Consider the following 17,217-nt stretch of genomic DNA (forward strand, 5'->3'; position numbering starts at 1 on the left):
TTCAAGTAAAGATTTAATTATGGAAAAAAATAGTTTGTTTCTATTTTTGTACTAGATCTTGCAGCTTTACACTTCAATTACAATTACAATCTTCCCACATCACATTTTCCATATTAATTTTAGTTCAGTCATAACCTATTAAACAGGAATTTATTACCATTGCACCATATTTTCTGCATAACTTGTAGACATAATTTTAAGGCAAGGCAATCTATTTGTAAGGAATAAAAACAGAACAATGTCAGCATTCATCAGTATACAGATTTTAGAGAAAACCACCCCACTGATGTCTCAATTAGATTACATTAAGTGCTATACCTATACAACCATCTGGTTATATAGCATCTTCCATAAATTCACCATTACCATTTACACTCTACAAAGTCTGAAGATTTATTGACAGGTATGAACAATGTAATAGTGCTCATTATTGGCAATATTACTAAAAATTTTGGGGGAAGGCTTTTATATACACTTCAAAGTGGTCCTGATGTACAGTTTATGAATAAAAGGCATCCATTCTCTGCGTCTGTCTTTGTTTATATTTTTTGTTTTTGTGTATTATGTTTTTTTTTGTACTGTGTATTTTAATGTTTGGAAATTTAATAAATATTATTTTAAAAAAAGGCATCCATTCTCCAAATTGGGGTTGTTCCAAATTATTTTAAGGAAGTTGGAAAAGCAACTCTTCTCTGGATACGAAATGGAGCAGAGGAATTCAAGGAGGACGGCTGTTTTCATCATGGCAGCTGCTGCCAGGGAAAAAGACGGTTTTTCTGAATCTTTAGGGATGCTTCTGAATTTACAGAACAGCAACACTAGCTCTGCACACAGGCGAAAGCCATCTGAAGGGCAACCATGCTGGTGGCCTCCGACTACCATGGATGGTATGAAGCAGCGTTGTGCGATTTGGCTACCAGGTTATTACTTTGTTACTGACAAAAGGAGGTTTACCTGAAAGACAAAAGTGGTTTTTTTTTAGAAGCACAAATAACTTTCTTGAAGATTTAGAAGGCAGATGTCCATTTGCTACTTCTTCAGGAATTAAAACTACCCGTATCCCCCATCCATCCTTTCTAAATTCTCCCCATAAATTTTTGTACCTAAAAATTTACTCCCAAAATAAAGGACAAATAGTTTTTTTTCTTAAAGAAAGATTTTTTTTAAAAAAAAAAGACAAGAAAATAAACTGTTAGCTAACCTGTTCCATTGATGGACAAGCTATGATCTGGAGATCTTCATTGCTAAATTCTTCTTTTAAGACCGCATGCAGCTTTTGAAACACTTGCTGGATATTATTCTTAATGGAAAAGAAAAAAAAATACTTGTGACTTCATTATCTTAAAAGCAACGTGTGCACAAATACTGAGCTCCAAGGTTGTGCAACAATCCTTCACACACTCTTACAAGCACTTAAGTCACACCATTCAATTCTCTCCTACACACATGCAGCCCCAGGGATTCAAGGGCCAATTTGGACCATTCATTTGAGATCTATAAAGAAAAAGGAGGAAGCAGGAGAGAGATGGCAGGGACCACGGTTTCCCAAACATGGCAATTTTCGGATGTGTGGACTTCAACTCCCAGAATTTCCCAGCCAGGCTGTCTGAAAATTGCCAAGGTTTATATATAAATTATACTGTTAATTATATAATTGACAGTGACAACAAGGATGGTGAGCATGACAATAGAAAACAGGAATTCCGTGCATGTTAGCTCTAAAGGTGAATGTGTTACGCACATATTTACAAGTCACATCCAATGCTCCCAAAGACCTACCCTAACGGGCTTGAACAAGATGAATTCGGTGTCCTTATTGGACAAATAAAGCGACATACTCTGTAAGGTTGGCGGCAACTTTGTTTTTATTCTTTTGTAGGTTGACGACACCAAGTCATTGATCTTCACTGTAAATAAAACAGACACAAAGGCTCTCATGCTACAGAATTTCTTCTGGAACAGTTTTGAGCAATCCCAAAGACTGGTTCCACTTTAAAATACAAAATCCATTTCTTCTATTAATGCTAAATTTTACATAAATAAATCAAAAACAGATTAGAGCTAATTGGAGAGCAACCCAAACCCGTGGGTTGTAGCTACCGAATGAAACCTGCAACAGTGGTTCTATTTAAAAAGCCTTCAATCTCATGGGCAGATTGAAGAGTTTTCCAATGTTGGAAGAAGTTACCTGGTTGGGCCCAAGGCTGCTGCGAGAGATTGTATTTAGGACCCCTCTGAGAAGCCACTGCGGTCAAGGCTGAAACCTGAAGGAGGGAAAAGAAGAGAAAATAGGTGTTAAATAGATATATGATATCCCAGAGAGAGCCTTTCCGTTGGCTCAAAAGCTTTCTTCAGCTCTGGAGTGCTTTAACTGGGCTCCAGAAGCAAATCTGCCCATGCACAGCTACTCTCTTTCGTAGAAAGCAAAATAAAAACTGAATTTCAAGCCTAAATAGGTCAAACTGTGGACAATAGTGGATTTCTAGTACTTTAACACCTTTGACAGAAATTCCTGCAGGGGTTCGACGAGCTGTTTAGTCTGCTGCTGAATGAACTGCTCACAAGCCAGCTTCAGGTGTCGGTCCACATCCTTCTTAGAGTCAATATAATGCTCTCTTATTTCTGGCGTGCCCTACAAAAAGAAGGCAGAGGGATCTTCAGAATTCCCCATGCCCCAAAGTGATTTTCCCAGGCATGCTGAAATTTGTAATAAGTATTCTTTTACCTCCAGTAAGAACTGTATGATTGCATTGTTGCTACTTAGCCTGAAGAACTGGGGAACGGTCATGGGATTCAGGATTTTAAAGGCAGCATCTGAGAAAAGAGAACTGGTTTAAGGAATATTTATGAATATTTATTTTATGAATTCAAATCAAATGGAACTTCTAAGAATTCTCATGCGAATTTTGAAGATCACATAGAAATCATAGGCTTTCCACACATTGCAGTATGTAATTTTGATGTTTTCTTAGTAATATCCAGTCTGTTGATAATCCCAAAGGTGCTTTTTCAAGAGGCAACTGGACTTTGTTTTTTCTTTGAGGACGTTTCACTTCTCATCCAAGAAGCTTCTTCAGCTCTGACTGAATGGTGGGGAATGGAAGGATTTATACGCCTTGCAGACAGCTGGTCATTTGCGTCCTTTTAGAGAGCCGCTGAGGTCACTTGGAGGTTTACTTGTGTCCTCAGGGTCACCTGAGTAGTGCAAATGGGAGGGGACCCTTCTTGGAACTGCTGAAAGGAGTGTGTTGTGGAGCTGTGCTTTCTGCAGGATGTTTGTGGAGCCTTTCTGGAACAAGCTTGACCTGGATGACTGAGAATCTCCACAGGCATTCAGCCTATCGGTAAGTTTTTACTGAAGTGCATTTTGTACTCAAACCATACAGTGGACAATTCCCTATCTACCCATTCCAATTTCTGACCAAACATACCCACTATGGACAACGGAGGGCAGGAAGTCCTGCACGATTCTGTTAAGGCAGCCTTATCATAAGGTACATTTAGCCGACCTCATTCCGGCCTTGTTTCCCAGCAGGGCCGGCATCGGTCAGGAGGAAGAGCTTTGGCTGAAGGGTTTTTCAGCCCTGCTACATTTGGGCTGCACCTTAAATTAGAGCCCTTCAACACAGTTCAATACCTCTGGTTTTCTTCAGATCCAGCGAAATTTCCTTAATTGTGAATTCAGTGTGGAAGGGAGCAATTTGCTCACGAAGAATCAAAAGGTGCTTTATTAGAAAAAGCTGCCCGTCGATTTGAGTCTAAAATACAACAACATCAGATGTCAAGGCAGGTGGACACAGAGCACTGACCAGGAGCAGCTTTGGGGACACCCAGAGTGCCTCAAGGCCTCTGTTTCACCAGAGCAAACCCCTCTGCCCCCCCCCCCACCCCACTGGAATCCAGCACCCAATGACTCCCCCTCTCCTCCCGCTTCTGGCCAGTGCTTATAACTGACCTTGCTTTGAGCAATAGAACCTGCAGCCACCAACAAGGACTGTATGCAGGCCGATAGCGCCTCCTGCGACAATCCTTGGAAGACCGTTCCCTGGAGAAGGGGACGGACACAAGTTACACAGCTGGCACCCTCACATTACCTGGTTAAGCGTGATTTATTTACCCGAACCTATCGGGCCATAAATCTGAAAGGGCAAGTTCATAAAAGATTCGTGTTCTTCCACATGTAATAAAAAGAAGAAGTGTTAACTGCTTACATCAATGCACCTGTAAAGCTTGGAGAGACAGACTAGGGTCCTCCTCACAGTAGGGTACCACATCCCGTGGAGATCCGCAGGGGACACGGCGTTATGGGCTCTAGGAGTACAAGGTTCCAGCGTATCTGCAAATGCAGAAGGTGGGGTGGTTTAGATCAGTGGTTCTCAGGCTTAGCAACATGAAGACGTGTGGATTTCCACTCCCGGAATCCCCCAGCCAGCTAACCTCCAGGTGCCAAGCTCAAGAAACATCCGATAGTCAGGGATCATCTCCGTATCGCACCCTAGGACAACATCTACTGTACTAGGAGCAAAAGGAAGGTTTTGCCCTTTTCTTCTTATCTCAAGAGTGTTTTCAATGCCTTTGGATTGAAGCACCAGGCTCTTTCAAGGCAAAGCAAGAATTGGTCTTTATGCTTTAAACCAAACAACGTCCAGAAAATGACAGCCTAAAGTAACAACTAGTCTAATCTTTCAAAGAAAAACCTGAGACTGATCCATACAGCCAAGCCGATGAAGTGGTTTGTGTTTGTTTCCCTCCTGGGCTTTCTAGACACTGAGATTCGGGTGTCCAAATACAATTATTAGCAGCAGACTTTTTCCAAGGACACAACTTTGCACAACTGCACATACATACCAAGTTTTACCTCGCTGCAGCTGTCTGGATCTTCCTGCTTTGCAGCTGACAAGGAAGCCTCAGCAGGCCACTTCTTCTCTTCCTCTTTTAAGCTCCGGGCAATTTGCTACCAGGAAAAACCCATTTTGTGAAGGAGCCCATAAAAGACTTTTGCTTATTTTATTACTCGTTACAATTATCTTAACCCAGCTCTTTCTCCCTGTCCTCCGTGTTGATCTCACTCAATACAGAATTGACTCTCTGGAGTTAAAGATCTTTCTGCAAAATAACGTCTGGTGTGGCAGAACCACTGACTGAAATTATACTGAATCTTAGTGAGAGAATATCATTTTTGTTCAATATCCATCAATATTGGCGTACAAGAAAGCTGCCATTCCAGAGTGGGCATTTTGCTTAACGACCTACGATTGAAATTTCAGGTCAATTGTAAGTTGAGGGCTATCTCTATGTTTACACAGATTTAGTTGTCCACACAGACACAACTTTGTGCCAGCTTCTCATGAGCTTCTCAACCTAGTTCGATGCTCCAAGCCCAGTGACAGCATGGCAACGTTTGAGGCCTCATTCTAACATCACTTTGAAAACACGAATGTACCAGCTGCGTTTGCCAGGCTCATCATCCTTTTGTTGAGATGGCACCTTGTTTTCCTCTGCAAACCGCCCCTCCGCCCCACTTACCTCCATCATCACCAACTTGGCAGGATACGCCAGGTCCCCAGGGGCAGCCTGATAGCCCAGAATGTCCCTCTGAATGTAGATGTGGGTCCTGTAAACCAGCCGCTCTTGAACATCCTCCAACATCTGCTTCACTCCAGCAGCAAAAGCACCCAGCTGTTTCACTGTGAAAAGAATTAGAAGTTCTCACTCTCTGCAACTTTCTCCCAACTATCATCAAACACAGACTACACCGCTGCTTTCTCAGCCTTCAGCCTTTCTCAGCTGAATTCATGCTGGCTGGAGAATTATGGGCATTGAAGTCACCAGGTCCTCAAAGTTGCCAAGGCTGAGAAACATTGCACTGATTCTATCCGGATGAAAATGGCATTGCCCTAAAAGTTCCTGAACTGGATTTAGGAATAATCTCTTATTGTAAATGTTCTTTACTTGCCGTTCTGTTTCATTTTCCAACTGGGGAACAACGAACTGCCTCTGCATTTGGAAGTCTATCCATCAGAATGGATAGACTTCCAAGAATAAAACCAGAACAATTTTATTTGTATATATTTACCTAATGTTAGTTACTAATGTTAAGATTGGTGGTACAACATCCTTGCAGTCAGTTATGTCAGGGTGAATAACTGCAGGGGTATAATTTTGAAACTGATTGTAAGGAGCTCAGAGTGTGTGTGTGTGTGTATGTGTGTTCTATTGTAACTCTGGAAGGTTGCTAAGTGATCAGTCACAAAGCGAGGACTACCTGTGTACACACTATCCAGTCATGTTTAAAATGTATGCTCTTATTTTGATTGTTTGATTCTTATTTGTTACACTTACCGTTGTTTTGCACATGATCTTCTAACATTTCATTTTTAAGGATCCCGCAGAGTTCAGACAAAGTTTCCAAATGAATTACGTGGATGATCAGTGGCCTGAAGACATCATATAAAGACAAGCATAGCTTTTCCAGGAGCTCACTTAAAAAGAAGAACAAACATACCAAAAGATCAGAAGTGTTAATAGATGGCCAGCCCTTTCCACCCAGAAATGAAACCTAATGTATCCAGCTAAAAGTGGATGAATAAAATAGGTCATTTCTCGCCAATAAAAGAAAATATTACATGGGTCACCTACTCCAATTTGGGTGTTGGTTTTGTGAAGAACTCGTCAAAAAGCTGATGTTCATCCTGGCACACATGAACCATGAAGGCACAGCCACTTCGTACCTGAAGTCAGTCATAAATAGATGCGCAGTTAGGTTAAGACATATTGGTTATGGTCCCTGAACCGGTTCCCCTAATGCTGAAATGGTACCAAGGATTCCTGACTTGGCAGTGAAGAATAGTTCACTGCAAATCCAGGAGCTATCAGACCACAGCAGCACTCAAGTCACATTGCTGGCTCAGCCTTGGCTTCTCTGTTTCTACTGTCCAAGCCTTAAATTTATGGACTGGATTGTCACCCAATGCTATGAAAAGAAACGTTGCTTGCAGTTTCAGTCAAGATATAAATCACGATTGCAACTCAGGTTGGGAAACGCAGTTACTCAACACACGCCACTCACATTTTAGCCAACATTAATTAAATAATTATCTCTCTCTCTCTAGGATCTTTCAAACCACAGTGAATTAAAAAGGTGTCTGCCTATAAGCAAATTGGCCAAATAAAATCAAAGTTCCCCAGGCAATTTTGATCTCTTTTGGAATTGTTAAGAAAAAATAGGCTTGCTGCATGATAAAATTGAGGGAAAAAATCACATTTCACTGAAAGCTAAAAAACAACATACTTATGTGAGCAAAGTATTTTTCTATTAAATTCAAAAGGAGCCAATAGTTCATTTTAAAAAATGAAAATACAAAGAAAGTAAGTTAAACAGCAAAAAATATGATTTTACCAGAGCACAATGATCTCTGTTGTTTCGATTAGTTAATTCTGTGACAGTGCTAGTAATACTAGGCCCCAGTAAGTGTTCTCGCTGATTAAGGTAACAGTGGTGGATTTCATTTAATAGTTGCCGGTATCTAGACAAAGGGGGGAAAAGAGAGAGAAATAACAAATTTCAGAGAGAAACTAAATTTTAGAGGTAGTAAACTCAATGCATTTTATATGCCTCTTCTCTGCTAAGAATGAGCAGTAAAAAGTGAATGACTTTTTGGGGCCTGCAGTCACATGACTGAAATTATCTAGCCAACCACCAGAAGTGACTGAAGCATGCCATTTTCAAGGTTAGGAATAATTTTAAAGGCCTTTCAGTGATCTTCATTTTTTTTTAAAACCCTGGGAATACACAGCCATCTATGCCCTCACCCACTTACAGGATGCGGCTTTGCCCAGTCACCTAAAAATAATCCCCAGCAGAGAAAACCACACAAACCTTCAGCTTAAAAAACTAGCAAACGATTGCTTGCTTCCATTCCATTGCTAGAAGCAAAAGAAAGGAATATAAAGTTGGCTTTGTTGATTGTGGCTAAACTATGGAATAGTTTTATAACATTCTAGAAGCCTTTATGGACTTTTTGCCAACACTGGACAGAAATGGCAATTTTTGGACTGGTAAATGAATTGGGGGGGGAGCATTATCAGAACTATGCATGTAATCTCATAGGGGATGAGGAACCATTAATCTGCCTCTACTTGTTGCAAGGAAGATTGGGGGTCTGTTCTCTATTCTTTTTTCTCCATTTCTCTTCCTTTCTCTCCATTTTCTTTTTCTCTTTTCCTTTTTGCACATTGTATTTCTCCTCTCCTATTCTTTTTTCTTCTGATTTCAGTCTGCACTGGCTTCTAGCAGTGTAAAACTGTTTTAATAAAAAGTATTTTTAAAAAGAAAAGAAAGTGGCCCGGTTCTGCTTAGGCAGAATTCAGCAACTTTTGGGAATATCTCTGGTGTGTCATTTCTCTTTCTATGGGTTCCAGGACAGGAGGAGGGAATTATAACAGACTGAAATTATCCTGGACTTAAAGGATCCCTAGTACTCATACGGTTCAAAAACAAAACCACAGAAATGTGAACAGATTTTTGAGAAGTGCAATGAGAATAATTGGGAGACCAGAAACTAAAAGTGATTGAAGGAGATATTAGGGTCTTCACAGGGGATTCTAAGCGCACAGAAACAGGCTGATTCCCAAACTTCCTCTCTTGCATGCTTGTCATTGACTTAAAAAAATCACCATATATTTTCTTATCCTCATCTGACTTCAGTTGCTTGCAAGGCCATGAAGTAGTGGGGCCAAAGGACGCCCTCCCGGTCCAAGGAAAACCAGGGACCACCTCCTGGGGCCAGAAGGGGGTCTCCCCAACCAGGCCTGCTGTGCTCGAGGATCAGAGGGCACCTTCTTGGGGCTCAATCCACAGAACAGTATTTTGCATTAATTTTAATATAAAATGCTAATAAGTCTACATACTCCGGCATTTTCTCAGATCGTTGCTCGATTTGTTCAAAAAGTGTCTAGGGAAACAAGGAGGAAAAAAAAGGTAAATGATCCATCAAGTAAAGTTTTCCCATTTCAACTGTTTTCTTTTGATCCTGTTCAGTTACCCAGAATCTTCTCTGCACTCCAAAAGACTCATTTCTGAAGAAATATTTAGGAAATTCCCATGTGAAAAATCTCATCTTCCTGTCCTTCTAAATAGTTTTTTCTCTGCAATCTTATTAATTCAAACTTCCCAGTGTTTTAAAAGGTGAAGGGTTCGGTATAATTTCATGACCCAGGAGTGAAAGAATATAAAATTCCAAATCGAAAATCCAAATATGATCAAGTAAAGCAGCTAATTCCAGGGACAAAGTGGTAGCAAAAAGTTTGATTCAAATCTATAAAGAGAGGATTTATTGGCTGTCAACTACGATCATGCAAAATGAACCAGCTGCTAGTGCAGCTGGCAGAGCTAGCTTTGACTTCGGTTATAATGCAGCCTTCTAATGGGACGGAAGCATTTTTAGCACCTACCCTTCACCTTTGGCAGAGTTTCGGAAGGTGGCCGTCAGCACTAAGTGCCTTTGTCAACCTTCAGTGTATCCCAGGAGGCGTAGAGGCGCATGTAAACAAAACGAGTAAGTAAATAGCCTTTCACAATAATGTTGTATTCCTTCTGACAGTCACCCTCTACTATTTAGACTTACCCGGACTTTGGGTGCAGCAGCTCTGAACTTCACATAAAACAATGTAAAGGCGTTGTCTGAATTTGGAGCCACCGAAGGATCCTAAAAAAACCAAAAAGTTATCTGCATGCTGTGCTATTTCACAATAGGGGGGTGGGGGAGAACATTATACAAATCCATATAAGACAAGAGAATCCAAAAGCCTATATATATATGTATTTTCTTCACCCTGAATCTTCCAATTGTAGAAAATAACTCTGGAGGCCAATTTCAGAGATTTTAGAGGAGAGCTTTTTAGAAATTCCGTCTCAGTCATCATTTTTGGGGCGGGGAGTTGCCAAGAAGGAGCTACTATTATTACTCTTTATTGGAGATCCCTGGTAGCTGAATGAAGCTATTCCCCAGCAACCCACTTGAAGGCCGAAAGCTTCTTCCCAAAATGTGAAGAGGTGGCCTAAGGCACCTCTTGCTCCTTGGAAGCCCAACCTTGAAATGTCCAATGAAGACTGATAACGCCCTCCAGTGACCTCACAGTTCCACTGCCGCTGCTACCCATCTGTGACATCACAGTGTCCCTGAAAAGTCTCCAATGAAGGGAAGTAGCCATGCTATTCAGGAGCCCCTAAGGACAGGCCCTGAAGGAGACCGGGGAAGCACAAGCACGCGCTGAGGAGAAACCGAAGGTAAACCCTGGTTCTAGAGCAGAGGCATCTGCTGAAGGATCAAAACCTGGAAACACAAACTACTAGCACAACAAAAAAGTAAACTGCAGTGAAAAACTAAGACTTCCCTAGCAATAGCCCTTAACACTTCTATACCGCTTCAGAGCTTTACAACCCTGAGCGGTTCACAGAGTCAGCCTATGGCCCTCAACAATCTGGGACCTCATTTTTTCTACCTCAGGATGGAAGGCTGAGTCAACTTCGAGCCGGTCAGGGTCGAACTAGGAAGAGAGAGTTCTGTGAAAAAGTGTTTGATCTATTTTGGGCTTTTCTGACTCCAAATCTACCCAGATTATTGGTGGTAATATGCTGATTCTGTGAACCGCTTAGAGAGGGCTGTAAAGCACTGTGAAGCAGTATATAAATCTAAGTGCTGTTGCTATTCTATCTCTTTGCCCTGAATGTGAATCCTACCAAAATGGAAAGGGGTCCTGGGTGAACAGAGAACACCAACGATAGTTATTTATTTCATCCCACAGGAAAATGCACCATTTTGCCAAAAAAAGTTGCCCATCCTTGTGTCACCAATAAGGCACCATCAAAGAAATTTTTGCAGAAATTCTCTTTGAAGACAGATTTAATACTATTGATGTACGTGAGTTGATAGCCTACCCTTTTCATTAACTGATTTGTGAGGTTCTGTAAGGTGTTCACCGTGAAAGCTTTCATAAGATGCACTGCTTTAGAAAGACACTGGTTGCACTTTGCCAAATACACAGCGCAGTCCCTAAAGTTTGGCTGCAAAAGAAGGAAAGATAAGAAGAGGAACAATAAATAAAAAAAGTTAAATAATAAATAAGGGAATGATGGATTTCATGCTTCAAACTGAATGTGCAGAAACATTCTAGATAGTTGAAAGTTCCCTCTGCACTTTCCTCGTAGCCCTAAGTCAGGGGTCTCCAACCTTGGCAACTTTTAAGACCTCTGGACTTCAACTCCCAGGATTCCCCAGCCTGCATCCACAGGTCTTAAAGTCACCAAGGTTGGACACCCTTGACCCAATTACTGGAAAAAAGTAAAAGAACATAATCTTTGGCCTGTAAGGCACAGATCCATCTATCCTGCAGACAGAAATTAATGAAATATTTTTATTTATCCAATGTATACACTGCCCGTCTCACTCTCTAGGTGACTCTTTACACAAAGCCTGTGCAAAAATAAACAAAAATGGAAAAGATGGAGCGAGCGCCCTGAATGTCCTTGAAAGCGGCTGGCGGCTCCCAGGGGTAGGGCCTTCTCTGTGGGAGCACCGACGCTCTGGAACGAACTCCCCCCTGGCTTACGTCAAGTGCCTGATCTTCGGACCTTTCGTCGTGAGCTAAAAACATACTTATTCACTCAAGCAGGACTGGCATAAATAGTTGATTTTAAATTGGGGTTTTAGAGATTTTAAATATTTGTAAATTTTTAAATTATCGGCCATTTATTAATAGTTTCTTTTAATTTCTTTTAATTGTATATACTCTGTATTTTATTTCGGCTGTACACCGCCCTGAGTCCTTCGGGAGAAGGGCGGTATAAAAATCTAATAAAATAAAAAATAAATAAATAAATAAAAATAAGGATACGAGCAATACCTACATGGGAGGAAACGTAGGCTATGCAGTCGTCCAGTTTGTTCAGCATCGGGATGAAGCTTTCACTGCTAACAGACAGTGTCGGTGAATTCAATTTCTTATGGGAGGCAAAGCAAAGAATAGAAGTCAATAAAAATGCACAACCGAAGAAATCTTGATTTGATACCATTATTACACTATATGCTCTCCAGCGTTTAAAAAAATACTCATTATTTTGTACCATTTTTAAAATACTTTCAATATTCCCTTTGGAATGAGAGTTTTTAATCACACTTTTCTACCTCTCTTCAACATAAAAGAATTAGGAACCACAATCCACAGCCCTTGAAGGGGCTTGGAAAGAATGCCAGCTGGTATCTCTAGGAGGGGAAGACAAAAATGCTCTGACCAGAAAAGGAGGACTCTGGAGGAGGAGGAGGAGGGATCTGTGGGTGTAGGTGGAATTCCCGCTGCCCTAAAGCGCAGCAATTGCACGGCTGAGACTTAGAAGGGCAGCGGTGGCAGCCTCAGTTGCCGTCCTCAGGCACCAGTCCTGCATGGCTGTGGCATCCCAGGGGACGGATTGCCATCTCCCACCTCCTGCCGGTTTCCCCCGCTGGCTTGTCTGAAGCTGTCTGTGAAGGTCATGAAGGGCCATCCTGTCACTGCAGGACTCTGTAACTCTGGATTATCCACCAAGTGCCCCAATGGCGACCCCGGGGACACTGCAAAGGTGGTTGCAACGATCGGAGCCCGTTGTGAGTCCCCCCCCCTTCGTTCAGCACCAGGGGAACTCTGAAGGGCAGCTGAAGGAGAGCTCCTTCAATGAGATAACTTGCACATGCTCCACCTTCTACCTGCTGTTGTCTCGCGCTTCCATTTTAATGCATTTTAGGCTTTTCCTCTTTCGTTGTCTTTAAAGATAAAATTAAAACCTTCCAAGGAACAAAATCTTACCCTTTGTTACTTGAAACGAAGTTTTAATGAGTTCTATGTGTATTTGTTCACTAGATTTCAATCTAGTAAAACAGGATTAAATGAGAACTAGTTATTGACCTTCATTATACGTTTTTAGAAAGAACTTCAAATGCAGAGACTGGGTTTTTTTTTAAGAAATGGGGAGAGGCTAAACAATTGTACCTACTGTATTAATATTTTCCAGTTCAATGAAATAGGACAGTTTCTGATGGATATTTTCTGCCAGGTCCACAAGCTCTGACTAAAAAAAATGAAATATTTATTAGCAGGTAATTAAAAGCATGTTATCACAGACAACATGGAATTGCCCCTTAAAAATCACAGATTTATAGGTTATTTATATTAGCATTTTAGTATGGTTCCCAACATTTCATTTGGATATAAACTTGGTGTGACAGTGTGACACAGAAGAGAATAACACTATTGTAAAAAACTAAGTTAATCAATCATTTCTTAATTCATAATTCAGATCCAGGCGTTGCACTACGAGTGCCAGTTTGATGTCAGGATCCGTGCTGGCCTAGAAACCTGGAGATGGGGAGGTCCAGGCTTCCCTTTGGCATGAAAGCAGCCGGGTGTCTTTGGGCCAGTCCCTCTCACTCAGTCCAAGCCACCTCACAGGGTGATTGTTGTGGAAAAAAAATATATATATATATAAATTATATATAAAAGGCAGGTTAAAAAGATAACTATGATAACCATTTCTCTTACTTGTTCACTGTGGTAGACCACTATCTGTGTAACAGTTTATTAAAATACCTGGTCTGAGGAATATGATACTAGACTCCTCCAAAACATCAGTTCCTCCATTTGTGGCCTTGGGACATGAGAAGTCTAAGCTTATCTTCTGCCATTCAACCCTGAGGTTACCTGCTCTTTTAATAGCTGCTCGCAGGCTTCGTGCAGGGTTCCTGTTTTGGTTGAGACAAAGAGGTATTGTTCCTGCAGTGACTTAAGGTGCTGAAGAGCACAATTCACATCATTCAGTATGGCATCACACTGCTCTTCAAATCCAGAATAAGCTGCCCTGGCCAGCCTTGGAGAAACACACAAACCACAGCGCCTTTTAAGTGTTTGTAGTAGCAATGGGAGAATTGATAAAACAAATTTTGGACTGCCTGTTGTATAGCTACAGCGTGCAGTATGATAATTTTATGCGTACTATGGTTCATTTGGGGAAACTAGGACACACGGGGTGGGAGACGGTTAAAAAAGAGAAAGTTCATTGAAAAAATCAAGAGAAAATAGCTCTGTGTAAACCGGAGAAATAACAGAATATACAAAATGACTTTAAAGTTCCAAATACCTTATTGAATACATAAGGAATACAAAGGAAGAAATCAATGCTAAGTGTACAAGATATTGGAGGAATTAAGCTCATATCAGCTGCTTTAGTCATTATTGATGGATACTACACATATTCACCTTACAATTAAGGGAAGTAAAATATATATACATACATACCGATATTTGGTCTCCTCATCTTGATCCATCTGTGTATGAAGTTGATCAAACCAGGAGAAGAACTAGACCAATGAAAGGACAAAGCTCTTAAAAATCATCCTTAATTCAGAAGAAGCAGACAATTTTGTTCTCATTATTGTTTGCTATTCTCTTAAAAATGTTGAAGAAATATTTTAGGAAAGGCTTTATCAAATGTCAATCAAAATCGGAAGAGAGCTCCATTTCCTCCCTCCCATTCAACTGTATCCACTTCTTGGATCAGGGCCTGCATTTTTCTTGGCAAGGTTTCCCACAAGCAGTTTGGCATTGCCTTCTTCCAGGGGTTGACAGGAGGTCACTAGCTGGCTTTGTGACCAAAGCAGGATTAGAACTCAGTGTCTCCCAGTTTGTAGCCAGGTGCCTTAATCACATCATCAAACTGGCTGTCACCTACTATTACTATTATTATTATTACTATTCACATAAACTTGTCAATTCTTCCCTCCCAAATCCCATCATTCATTTTTCCTCTCCTTTTCACCCAAGCCAAAGGGAGTGAAATTTACTCCATCAACGTCACTTGGAAGCCCACTCTGGAGTTCTGGGGGCAAAGGAGATCACCCAACTCCTCAAAATGACCCAACTGAAGAAAAGAGAGAAATGCACCAGGCATCCAGGAACTGCTTATTTCAGTCCCAACTGGAATTGGAAACCTAATGGCCAAATTAGTAATTAGAGCTGCGCAGGGGATATGAATCTGAAAAGGAAAAGATAATTTGCTTGTTGCTGCAGCCATCCAAACCGCCTTAAATCAAAGGCGTCTTTTCCTGGTTCTGGCCAGTCAAAGAAAGGCACAAATTCTTCCTGTGTGAACCAAGTCACCTTTTCCTTTTGCAACGGAATCTCTGCACAACCACTCAAGTCTGTGGTATTTTGTATAATACCAGAATCAGAAAGAGCTTACTGTTTCTTTGTTTCTTTTTTACCTGCTGCGCTGTTTCAATTCTTCCATTTTCCATACCAAAAGAAGAGAATCCTTTCAAGAGAATATTCTCTGTAGACTCTGGCAATGTGGCCGTCAGGGTGACCGTTAATGATGGCTGGACAAGGCTATTTAAATCTTCTATGGGTAGCTGTTAAAAGAAAAGAAAATTCAGTTCCCAGCCTGTGAAGCCTATAAATCTCCTGGCAGTTGACAGTATTGTACAAGTAAATCATGTCTGGTTGCTAAGTGATAAAAAATTGAAGCAAAGTCTTTAAATACTATATGTATACATACAATATACACATTCAAATCGAGTCATATTTAAATACCAAGGGAGAATCAGACCCTGATAAATACACCACAATCCTTGAGTAGCAATAAGAATCACAGGGTCCAAGAGCCAAACTGTAATATTAAATCAGGTCATGCTAAAAAAGGCAAGCTGCATAATTTTACCCATGTAATCTTGACATCCTAAATTCCAATTAATATTGATACAATTTTCACTTTTCTTTCCCCAGTTTCTCTATATTGTAAGCTTTCGAAATAATAGGAGAATCTTTGTAGCGCAGGGTTGAAGTGAGGGGTCCTGGGAGCTCTCTGAGCCTGATGGTTTTCTTGCAGATGTTTCATGACCCAACTAGGAGGCATCATCACTGATAGGAGGCTTTGCTAGAGCAAACCCCACTCCCTTCTAGACCATTGATGATGATGATGATGATGATGATGATGATGATGATGACGATGTTAGCTATTTGGTTGTGTCCAACTCTTGGCGATTCTCTGGCCATCTTCTGATCTTGCACTGCTTCTTTTGAGTTCTTTTATGCTCTGGCTGAGGCCAGCTTTGAGGGTGTCCAGCCACCGCCTTCTTTGGAGGCCTGGTTTCCTTTTACCACTAATTCCTCCAAACATAATTGCTTTCTCCAGCACATTCTCCCGCATGACACGGCCGAATTGAGTGAGGTGCACTTCTTACATTTGATGACATTATCTGATGATGTTACCTAGTTCGGTAATGAAAAGTCGAAGAAAACAACCAAGTTCAGCTTTGCAAAAGGGGGGGGAGGGGAGGGCACCCCATCTCTTCCCACAGACAGCCCAGGGCTTCGCTACCAACAGCCCTTTCCAGGGGCTTCCGCGTGGCCTCCTTTCCTCCTGCCTAGCCCGTTGCTAGGGGAAGCCCGCCCTTCGCACAAGGCCCCCGGCGCTGACTTCTCCGCCCGCCCTCCCTCAGGATCCAGACGAAGCGGGAGCCGAGGCAACATTTCATCCCGGCGTGGCGGGGAACCAGGCGGGATCTGCTTTCGCCTGCCTACCTCGGGCGGAAGGGGCAGCCCCGGCGAGGCCCCGCGCAGTTCCAGCACCGAGTCCCGCTGCCGCTCGCTGAGAGGCGCCAAGGGCCGCTCGGGGCGCTCCCACCAGCTCAGCCGCTCCGCCGCCATTCTCGGCCCCGGCCAGCCCGCAGCGCCGACGAGGCGGAAGGAGAACCCCGGCGGCCTACGGAAGCCGAAACAGGCCAACATCCGCCGAGAGCGGAGCCACTTCCGGCGGGGTGGGGAGCGCGACCCTAGACTTGCGAACGTTAGAGTGATCCGTGGGCGACGGTTTCAAGGCCGCTCTGCAGCTGTTTGGAATGCCGTTATTTGCATGAGGGTCATTTTCTCGCACCCCGAAATGCCTGCAGGGTCCCCAGAGTACCCCAACATGGCTCTTCCCTTCAGTTGCTATTTGGAGGAGGGGGCGCCTCAAAATCAAAAGGAACAATGAGACTAAAGTCTATGGAGGGTCTCATTCATCCACACGACATGGTTGTCCCAAATGTTTTATTTTAAAGGCAACTGGACTTTCTGATATTTCTTAAAGAAAAATCAGAAATCCATTTGTGTTTAAAATAAAATCCCCTCTGGGACTCTCAAGGCTAATAG

At 42.0% G+C, this 17,217-nt stretch overlaps 1 protein-coding gene across 2 annotated transcripts; it reads right to left on the reverse strand.

Moving 5' to 3' along the window:
• On the reverse strand, nucleotides 1-16,784 carry COG3 (component of oligomeric golgi complex 3). Of its 2 annotated transcripts, none has more exons than XM_058185810.1 (23): nucleotides 16,609-16,784; nucleotides 15,291-15,437; nucleotides 14,326-14,387; nucleotides 13,732-13,897; nucleotides 13,028-13,102; nucleotides 11,909-12,001; nucleotides 10,940-11,065; nucleotides 9,627-9,707; nucleotides 8,911-8,954; nucleotides 7,400-7,526; nucleotides 6,640-6,731; nucleotides 6,343-6,482; nucleotides 5,527-5,687; nucleotides 4,849-4,954; nucleotides 4,212-4,336; nucleotides 3,956-4,045; nucleotides 3,638-3,758; nucleotides 2,726-2,814; nucleotides 2,498-2,632; nucleotides 2,189-2,264; nucleotides 1,780-1,907; nucleotides 1,202-1,300; nucleotides 1-211 (listed from the first exon to the last, which is right to left on the reverse strand). In XM_058185810.1, the coding sequence occupies exons 1-23, from the start codon at nucleotides 16,732-16,734 to the stop codon at nucleotides 197-199; spliced, it is 2,424 nt and encodes an 807-aa protein (XP_058041793.1). In that variant the 5' UTR covers nucleotides 16,735-16,784; the 3' UTR covers nucleotides 1-196. The 2 variants fall into 2 exon arrangements, with proteins under 2 accessions (XP_058041793.1, XP_058041792.1); XM_058185809.1 differs by having other exon boundaries at nucleotides 1-954; nucleotides 16,609-16,783.
• Between the last annotated feature and the right edge of the window lie 433 nt (nucleotides 16,785-17,217).

The sequence above is a fragment of the Ahaetulla prasina genome, chromosome 5, assembly GCF_028640845.1.
Source record: "Ahaetulla prasina isolate Xishuangbanna chromosome 5, ASM2864084v1, whole genome shotgun sequence".
NCBI classification, from domain to species: Eukaryota; Metazoa; Chordata; class Lepidosauria; order Squamata; family Colubridae; genus Ahaetulla; species Ahaetulla prasina.

Bases quoted from the DNA above. Each gene is read 5' to 3' on its own strand.
- COG3 (XM_058185809.1), bottom strand. From the start codon at position 16,734: ATGGCGGCGGAGCGGCTGAGCTGGTGGGAGCGCCCCGAGCGGCCCTTG. The intron at 8,955-9,626 runs GTAAGTCTAAAT...TTGTTTCCCTAG, and splicing joins CTGCTGCACCCAAAGTCCGG to ACACTTTTTGAACAAATCGA. The intron at 5,688-6,342 runs GTAAGTGTAACA...TTCTTTTCACAG, and splicing joins AGATCATGTGCAAAACAACG to TGAAACAGCTGGGTGCTTTT.